The following is a 10,234-nucleotide window of genomic DNA, read 5'->3' on the forward strand; positions in this document are numbered from 1 at the left end:
AATCCCAGACTAAGATCAATTAAGATTAATTACCACCTATGTTAGTTGTCATTAGAGAGAATTTGAGCACACAGCTCTGGCCTGCAGGTGCTCATAAAAGCTGTAATGCATCACAAAAGGCCCATAACTTGGCAGGATCAGAGGAGTGAAAACAGACTAAATAAGGGAAGCGGATAAAAGAACAAGTTTCACAAAAAAAAAAACTCTTATCGTGATCAGTCGACCATGTCCCCTACAAATATCTTGATATGCAACTAATTTGCAATAGCTATTTACATTTGCTAGCAAAATTAAGGAAGTAGCTGGCTGCTCACAGAGCAAAGCAAAAAGTAGGTTGAGAAGTGGGGGCGTAAAGGCCGGACCTAGATTCACCTCCAATCTCAAATGAGAATCTAGTGCTGTTAATATTTGTAAAATTGTGTGTGTGTGTGTGTGTGTGTGTGTGTGTGTGTGTGTGTGTGTGTGTGTGTGTGTGTGTGTGTGTGCGTGTGTGTGTAGTTGATGGTAGAAGGCTCAGTGGACGGCGACCATCAGGCATTGAGAAACACAATGCCGTCATCCATCAGTCCAACCAAAGTTATATACATATAATTTTTCACTATGGACATCACCATACGCTAATTCACTAGACATCGCCCAACCATATTTATAACACACAAACACTATTGTTCTTTCAAGCAGCAGTCTGACAACACACAAAACTGATGAAACAGTCACCACAGTGTGCAGTAAGCAAAACGGCCACTGCCATCAAGATCTTATCAAAAAAGACAAACCACCATTTGTACATCATTATCAGCAAACTCAACAGTCAGAGTTGCTAATTTATTAGTTATGTTACTAGTCTCAAACTTGAAAACTCAGTAATAACTAAGAGGTATTACTTTTTACAGGTTACACATTAAATTGCAGTCAGTACCATATCACCAACTGTGTGGTGCAAGTAGTATCACATTGAAGTATTATAATATAGAATATATTGAATTACATCAACTCATACCAGTTAAGCGACCAACAATCTTTCTGGTATTGATTTGACAGCTATATACATGATTGAGCATATAGTTTATACCCCCATGTTCATGTTTGGAGAAGGCAAAGGAACAATTTAACGGTTTAAATTTGCAGTGATCTTAAGATAAATATTAAAATAAATCACAATTGGCACTTTTTCCCCACAAAACTGTCTTTCTTAGGGCAGACATAAATGATACAGTGTATGTGACGAATGAGCTGGACTGGAACCCCAGACACTTCAGTTATGAGACATGTGCCTCATCCACACCCAAACTGTCCTACCACACCCCTATCTTTGGCACCCTTTTTAACTGCAATATGGAATGAATGCAATTTTTCAAGTTACCTTAAAATCACAGATCAACATCACAAGCACCCTTTGACAACAATTGCAAGTATTTGAGCCACTGTGTAAACTGATGTTTAGGTTTTCAGGTTAGGACCCCAACAGTCAGTTTGATGCCGAGGAACACTTCTGAAGTCCGAGAACATCTTCTTCACACATTCCAGGAAGCTTTCCTCTTGGATTTACTGTACAGACGTGATGCCTCATCCATTCCTGGCATGTAAACCTCAGATGAACTCATCTTCCTATATGCTGATGACACATCTCTTCAAAAAGGCCACTAAAGAATCCCAAGAATTGCTCCACAAATACTATTAGGTGTACACAGCAGCAAATGTGACTCATATCAAAAGATAATTAAGTTAAAGTTCCAGTGTTAGTCACTGATAAGAACATGTTGCTCCCTCCACCAGAGTTATTACACAGTGGCACTGTGTCATGACCTCTGTCAGCCCTGAGCAAAAGGTGGACATTTGTTTTTTCAAGTGTTCCAACAACACTGAGTGCAACTGTTCCACATTTGCTTGATAGCACACAAACCAAAACAAACACTCTCTGGAGGAAGATGCCTTCTCTTCCTACACCTCACACGTAAGGAGACGCAGACAGTCAGAGTGGACAAAGACAAACAGACAGATTGGCACGTGTGCCTGGTGTCTCTCTCACTCTCACACACACACTAACACTCACACAGACTGGCAGGCACCCACAGACACCACAACCCCCCCCCCCCACACACACACACACACACGCACACAAGCAGGCAGCATGAATTGAAGTTCTAATCAAAATAAAGACAAAGAAGCCACGCCCACTCCTGAGTGCAATAAGGGACATAAAGTGTGAGGGACACCCCTATTCCAACCACCCCACCCACACCCACACACACACACACACACACACACACACACACACACACACAAAGAGTAAGAAAGACGACACAATTGCCGCCTTTCTCCCAGTCAGGCAACTCCGAAAGCATTCTGCTGTAGCAGAATAAAGCCATGGATGGGAGGGTCTGTGACTAATTCTCCTCCCAGCGTTGTCCCGTTGGGAGGAGGGGGGTCGCCCCTCACCCTTTGATATCCCTGCCTGTGCTCTTTCAGCCGCCCGCACTTTGTGAGAGCTAGAATAAAAGCAGACACAAAGCTTCCTGCTCCAATCCACACGCTGTCTCGGGGATGGGTAAGCGGGTGGGGGGGTGAGGGGAAGGATGGGAGGGGGTCTTCCATTTAAATAGGCCAAACACCTGCTGGACTGAAGCCCCTTCCACTCAAACACGTTATTTCTCTTAAACCAGTGAGGCAAAGAGACATTTGGGTTGATACATCTATTCAGCTGCACTTTTGTATGAATGATTAAACATTGGTAATAATATGTGAGGGGAATGGATGCAGCAGAAGGCGAGATATAATGGACCAAGAACAAAAAGGGGAAATTATGCAAAGTCTGATTACGTGGTGGACAGTGAGGCAGGGGTTGAGACTGTGTGTGGCAGTGGGGGTTTTAAGGTCACACATTTATTTAAAAAAAAAAAAAGTCAACATGGACTGCACCCGGCACCAAAACAAGCAACGGCAATTTGGCCGGATCAGGAAAATGAATTCCCCACACACACACAAAAGCTAACAAATGCCTTCATTTGGACAGCAACAGCCAACAAGCACCCTTTTGAGCCACCCCAATAGGCTTAGTAATCCATTCCAAAGTGGCAGCTGTCAGAAGAAAAGTTGCTCTGCCTCTCAGACGCGGTTGTGTGTGTCTGAAGTGGATTTGGGTCTTTCTGCCTGGATGGAGGAAGGAGGGGTGGCCAAGTGTCCGGCTGGCGCTCTGTTCAGGGTCGCCCTGTGAGCTCAGCAGGCTGCACTGAGCCTGAACAATACTGCCCTGGTCTGGCCAGACAGGCACTACACTGCTTCTCAATGAAATCACCATGCTGTGTCTGCAACATCCATAGGCTTCAGGTTCCATGGGGATTTAATGGTCCAATCTGTCCCCACACATCCCAAATACTGCTATACTCTCATTCACTGGAGTAGGGGAAGGCAGGCCTCTGAATTGCTTAAAAAGCCATTTGCCACTAGGGATGATGTTTCACATAAAATTAATGTTTCCCAAGAATATCATAAAGCTGCAATGTAAAGCCCAAATGTATGTGAAAGATGCTGTGTCCACAGTCTTCATATGATTCAGGCTGCACAGAGATTTTATGGTCCAGTCCAGTCTCCACACATACCAAAAAATTTTAACTCTCATCCATCTTCAGGATAGGGGTGGGAGGGACTTAAAAAGCTTAAAAATTAATTTGCACACACAATGAGTAGAATTTGTCTTCAAACACCACAAAGCATTGATTGACAGTGCAAATGCACTTCAAATTCAATGAAATAATCATGCTGTATCAGCATTTTCCATATAATTCAAGTTCCATATAGATTTAAAGGTCCAATGTGTAAGATTTGGCTCTGTTGGTAGAATATGGCAGAAATACAATGCAATATTTACAGGTATGTTTTCATTTGTGTATAATCACCTGAAATAAGAATCATTGTGTTTTTGTTAACTTAGAATGAGCAGTTTATATCTACACAGTGGGGCACATGTCCTCTTCCATCTACTTCACCATGGTGTACTGCCATGTTTCTACAATAGCCCAGAATGGACAAATCAATCACTGGTTCTAGATATGAACTTTTGCATTTTGCAGTTTTGTGGCCACCACAGGTTCTCTTACACCTGAGCTCCTTTTCCATACATGTGCTGGCTTGGCTTGACTTGGTTTGCAGGGATTTACATTTCCATTATGACAGGGCTAGCAACTCAAAGGTTTGTTTTTTAACTAATGCATGCTTGTCTTGAGTTGAGTGGCTGCAATTTGGTGGATAAATACGTTTCATTTCCTATAAAGTCTTCATACAAAAATCCCCCTGCTATTTAAAACCTTTCATTATGAAGCAGCGAAGATCACACAATGTTTATTTTTCAAGAAAAGTAACTTAACACCTTTCCTATCTGATTGAAAGTGATATGAAACAGTTAAAAAAGCAGACACCTGAAAGCACAAACTGCGATGCAAGAGAGAAACTAAACTTCAAACCACAGAGTTTTAGTTAGAGGCTACAAAAGTACTGAGACCTGAACACACAGAGACCTTTAAAAACATGTTTCTCTTATTTCCTGCATGCACAAGTTGAGTCTTGCAAAAGACGCTCGTTAGAGGGGGAGAAAGGGCAATCATCACGGGTTGGTCGCAGTAGACAAGACATCAGTGCAACCCACATAGAGGTGGTGATCAAAATGCAAATCAGCGCTGCACAGTTTGACTCTGAACAACCAAAAGTGCCAGTGGAAAACCCTACTTCACACTTGGAAGGGGAGGGTGATACAAGATGTTTGCAACCAGCAAACTCAGCACTAGATGCCACTAAATTCTACACACTGGTCCTTTAATGGTCCAGTCTATCTTTACACATCCAAAATACTGGTATACTCTCCATTATTGTCAGTCTTGAGAAGTAAATGGTCAAAGGGACTCCTTGTTACTTTAGAGGTGATTTGCTCATTAATATGATATTTCAAATAAAATTCATGTTTCCCCAGAATATCATGCAAAAATCCAATATACTACAAAGTCTGACAGTTAGACTGTAATAGTAATATTATGGTAATAACAATAATTGAATGAAACGGTCAAAACATGATTCAAAATGTATATGAAAATCCAATAATATTTGAAGTTCAGGGTTAAATATATATGTCTAACTAGTACGCATGCATAACACTGTTCTTCAACCAAATAAACATTACGTATGTGCTCAGACTGGGATCACTGGAGCTAGTGGTGGTAAACATCCCCACACAGTGTACTCCCACTGCAATGAACGCATGCTGCTCATCATGAAGAAGGAAGATGGTAGTTCGCTAAGGCGAACACACCCCCACATCACACGGTCCGTCAAGAAGGGGCTCGTTGTTATTGTAGCCAGCCCTGCATGCGCACTGTCACTAGCAAGTCTCATTCCTCTGATAAAACCAACCAAACCCTATCGATACACTCTTTATTAGCACCCCAGCACTGCACGGAGTGATTCTGGGTACATGGCGGTGTATCTGACGTCTCCTGTGAGCATTTTAAACCCGATATTATTTTGGTACTAGCTACGTACTGACTGTGTAGAGAAGAGGAAAACATGTCCACCTCCCATTTTCCTATGCATCAGCAATAGCCTCGATGGCTAGCGTGGCGTAGTGCGTAGCATGGTAGCTGTCCTAGCTAAACACTAAATAGCAATATAAATTATTTAGTTTTGTGTATGAGCTTCACCAACTTTAGCTACCATGCTTTAACCCGTTACGTAGCTGGAGGTAAACACATCAACCTCCAGAGCAAACCTGCAACTTTACCACCGCTTACGACGGGAGAATAATGGTGTGGTTTAGCCCTGAGTTGGTCGTATCTAGATGAGAACCCCAGACAGGCCAAAGATCTCGCGAGAGTGATCATTTCAAACCAAACCATGATCGCTCCTTAACCCTAACCTAGTATTTTCTGTCCCCAAGTCCTAACCACAGAACTGCCGCATTATAAAAACACGATTTGTTTGCACAGCGTCCACAATGAAGAAACAACGCTCACACATCTCGCGAGAGTTCCACAAATGTGGAGTTCCCATCTGCCACGACCCTGTGAGATGTAGACAGCTAGCCTGCGAGCTAACCAATCAGCTATGTTAGCCGAGCCTCGCTGGTAAGGTTGACACCTCAGAGCAAACAGCCAGCTCTTGAGCTCAGGCAGTAAATACTAAGCTAATTAGCTGGCAAAGATTGTCTAATAGACAACTGGAAGCGACTAAAGTGAATAATGAGCAGCCCTTTAACTCGGAGAGGATGCAAACAGACGCTAAGTACACGTTAGCTAATCACAAATTGTTCTCTCACCTCCTTCAAGTTGACATGTCTTGTTTTCAAACATATTACATGCTAGCTATGAAAGTCCCGTGCTATTAGACCACAAAGAGACAACGCTATGAAAAAAGCTGATGCTATAATCACATTTGTTCTGTACAAAACTAATATTAATGCTAATACGGGACGATAACTTTTACTGTGTTGATATACAGAAATATGAAGGCATCATGTCCAGCCTTGAAGCTAATGTCAAGTAGCTAACTAGTAAGCCAGTTGTAACTGCTTAGTTACACAGTGCACGTTAGTCACCAAATGTAAGTATATGTGCTGGGTGTGAACTGTATGGTATGCTGTGATTAAATGGATAGTACCATGATTTCTCCACAGTGTTTTGATCGGGCTAGCAGCAGACTAACGTTAGCACCAGTTCATCCTAACTATGTGTAGATGTAGCCTGTGCACACACTCCACTGAGGTGCAGAAAACTTTCTTTACACTGTTGAGAACATAAATCTCATAACCATTTGGTGTTCGTGTTCTTTCTAACTTCGGTTAATGTCATAACACGTTACTGTAGAGTTTAAGGCCACACAGCCAACTCAAAGTTAACTGAGCATCCTAGAGATGACAAGTTTGCCCAGAGCAGAGCCACACTTCACGTTAGGAAGAGGAGAAGATGGTCAGCGTTTGGGCACACAGAGTAACCGTTAGCTCCTCATCTGAAACGTAACGAACGGCTCTCTAACGGCTGTCTAGCCGACGGTCCGTGGTAACCACCGGGCTGCTACTGTCCTGTCCTGTGCTGTGCTTACCTCCCCGCTGCTCGAGTCACTCGATTCCCCCAAAACATCCCGAAATTTCTGCAGGTTGCTCCCGATAACCGAAGAGACCTGTAGTGCAGCATCAAACCCGGGTCCGAGCCCAGTTGCGTTGGGGTGGGCTCCCGAGATACTCCGCAGAGAGGCAGTAACCCTGATTCGGCCCGCTCTCCTCCCGGTACCGGAGTTGCTGCTCCCTCCGGGCCGAGCGGGGAACCGCCACCGACAGCTGTGCGCCATTTTACACTCTCTGCCTGTCTGCCCTGCGATCAGAGATACCTCGGTGGGCGGAACCCTAACCCAGCACTCCACATAAACAACCTCTACCACAGCGCTCCGCTCTCACTGGCCGACACAGCGTTATGCATGTTGCGGGGCGGATCTGAAGAAACCCCGACAATGCATTTTCTCAGCGGCCCTATCCAGACTCTGCATGGCTCAATCCAAATCAGGTTCAGGGGCTTTGCCCGGGAAACGAGCCTCGCACTTGAATCACAAGGAAGGACAAGACCGTTATCTTGCAGTCAGTGCGGTTTTATTAGACAAGGAAAGTGAAAAGATTTTTATAAACTGTATGCAACCAAATTGATAAAGCAAGATAAGTTTTGCCTTAAAAAGCAAAGTAGCATATAATAATAGTATTTTGTATTTTTAAGACAGGGGCGTAGCAATGAATTCTGTATGTCAGGAAAGAATGCAGCTCCTGAATTTCTACACTCCTTAACAGCTCCACTCCCAAAAACACCACACTTACCAACAACTTTTTACAAGAGCTATCTTTTTAAATGGCCAGTTTTCAATAGTGTATAATCACCTGAGAAAATAATAGTTGTGTTTTCTTTATCTTAGACTGAGCTGTTTATATCTGTTTCTGTCTAATAGAAAACTCCACACACTTCCAGTTTGAATGCAGTTATATTAGTTCTTCCAGTTTAGCACTCCCCTGCTCTACGCTGCAGCGATCTCAGAGTTTAGCTGCACTCTTACTGTGAATATCACCACAATAGCCACTTCCAAACCACCAAATTCAACACTGCATATATTTGAGCATGACTCTGATCCAATATCAGGGAGTAATGTACATAATCACCAATCCAGATGAAAGTTTTCGGTGGCATTGGTGTTGGCAGAACATTGCTGTTTTAATTGTTCCCCTAAGACTGTTCCGCCTTGTCCCGCCCTACTCAAAAAGCATTTCCTCCATAGGCCACCATTAAAAACAAAATGTTTATAAAACTGTTAATAGGAAACCTTTAACTGCAATTGTAAAATATTGATCCATGGAGTTTTTATATTTGTAAAACTTTCCTCCAGCCAAGAAAAGCCATTTAAGAATCTCTGAAGTCATTACAATGTAAAGACTATGGGCTGAGCAGGAACTCGCAGGTGGGCCCAGGGGGACAGACACTAGCCTACTGTGCATCTAGAGTGGGCTGCATGCTGCAGAACTAAACCCAGAAGCTAGAAAACCTTTGTGGTATGTGTCAGGCAAGCAATTCCTATTGGACTAAATAAGAGCCATCCCTGTGCTTGGTATCCTGTGGATGGCACTAGTTCCTCTTCCACGGGCGCTGCCATGTTTCTACAGTATCCCCAGAATGGACGAACCGAACACTGACTCTAGATACAGCCTTTCACATTTTAAGCTCACCACTAGATGCCACTAATCTTACAAACTAGTCCTTTAAAAACTGTTGTGAAACTCCACAGAAAAAGGCTATCTGACACTTACCTGAAAGCTCTCCAGGTAGAGCTTTGGGACAGGGCCCCAGTTTCACTGACCCAGGTGAGATTCCTCACAGAAGTCCTTAGAGGCAAAGAAAAGTACATATATCTAAAATGTATATATAACATATAGTATATATCTGTCTCTCTGCTCCAAATTGTACCTATTTTAATTTCAAATTAAAGGGTGGAGTGACTGCTAAAATGTTAAGTTATCATCTTCCTACAAGAGTGTGATGTGACCACATTCTGGGCATGAGAGTCAATGCACTTTTTGCTTCAGTGTGCATGCATACACCCATCAGCTCATTTAGGAAACAGTTGGTCTGATGGCACTTAAAATTAAGATAGCATGATACATATGCTTTTTATATTTTATACAAAGATTTTTTTTCAGTTTGAAAAGCACATAATTTAATAATATACTTTAATGCATCAGTAATTTTGAATGATGTCCTCCATTGAAATGTTTACTATGCTATGTTTTTAAAGCTTTACGAATCTTAAGATTTATTACAAATACCTTATCAGCCTATTTTACAATTTAAATATTAACCCCAACACAGAATATATGTTTGTTAATAAGTACTGCTGAGTATTAGCCACAGAGAAAACGATTGGTTGAATTAGACATGCAAAGGGTAGCTTTAAACTAAAGTTTAATTATTTGTAATAGTACTGAAAGTCATGGTCATATTCATGAGACCAGAATTAATGTGTTATAATGAGAAATATATGTGTATGAAACATATATACTACAATGGAAAAGTAAGAACAGCTATTTCTAGTTCTTGTTCAAGTAAGAGGACACAAAGTTCTTGATGCTCATTAATGAGACAGTTCATTCATCAGTAAACATGGAAGGGACAGTTCACCCCCAAATCAAAAGTACATATTTTTCCACTGACCTGTAGTGATGTTTATCCATCTTGATTGATGTCTGTCCTCTCTCAAATACAACTTCAAATACAACAAATGGATGACATCCTGCTTTATAACCTGTCATGATCGCGAGCCTCTCATCCACGAGCATGGTGCGTGCTTCCTTAAGTGAGGGAGGTGAATGTTTGGAGGCTGTGCAGTAAAACAAAGTAGTTCCTACATGAAACTGCTCATAAACAAGGTCTGAGGATTATCATAAGCAACTGGGTCATGATTTCTGAAAAGACATTGCTGTTGAGTTTTCAAATGTATTTATTAATTTTTGAGCACGACACCTAGTGCCACCTAGTTGCATTATATTTGAGAGTTGCCAGACATCTCTATGGCTGATGTGTCCAAAACCTGGCAACTCATCAAACAGTCCAGATAGATAAATAGTACCACAGCCCACTGCTGCTGTGCTCACTACTATAAAGTTGTTGTAGTTGTTGTATCCTTGCTTGTAAAATATTGATGAAATATTTACCTCGACTGTGTT

General features: G+C 42.1%; 1 protein-coding gene across 1 annotated transcript in view; it reads right to left on the reverse strand.

Moving 5' to 3' along the window:
- Nucleotides 1-7,378, reverse strand: part of kmt2a (lysine (K)-specific methyltransferase 2A) — a 45,540-nt gene extending 38,162 nt beyond the window's left edge. The window contains exon 1 of the mRNA XM_084716975.1: nt 7,084-7,378. Within this exon, the coding sequence (XP_084573101.1) occupies nt 7,084-7,329 (246 nt within the window). The 5' untranslated portion in view covers nt 7,330-7,378. The remainder of the gene's footprint in view (nt 1-7,083) is intronic.
- Nucleotides 7,379-10,234: the final 2,856 nt, after the last annotated feature.

Source organism: Lutjanus erythropterus, chromosome 4, assembly GCF_056507025.1.
Source record: "Lutjanus erythropterus isolate fLutEry1 chromosome 4, fLutEry1.hap2, whole genome shotgun sequence".
NCBI lineage: Eukaryota > Metazoa > Chordata > Actinopteri > Lutjaniformes > Lutjanidae > Lutjanus > Lutjanus erythropterus.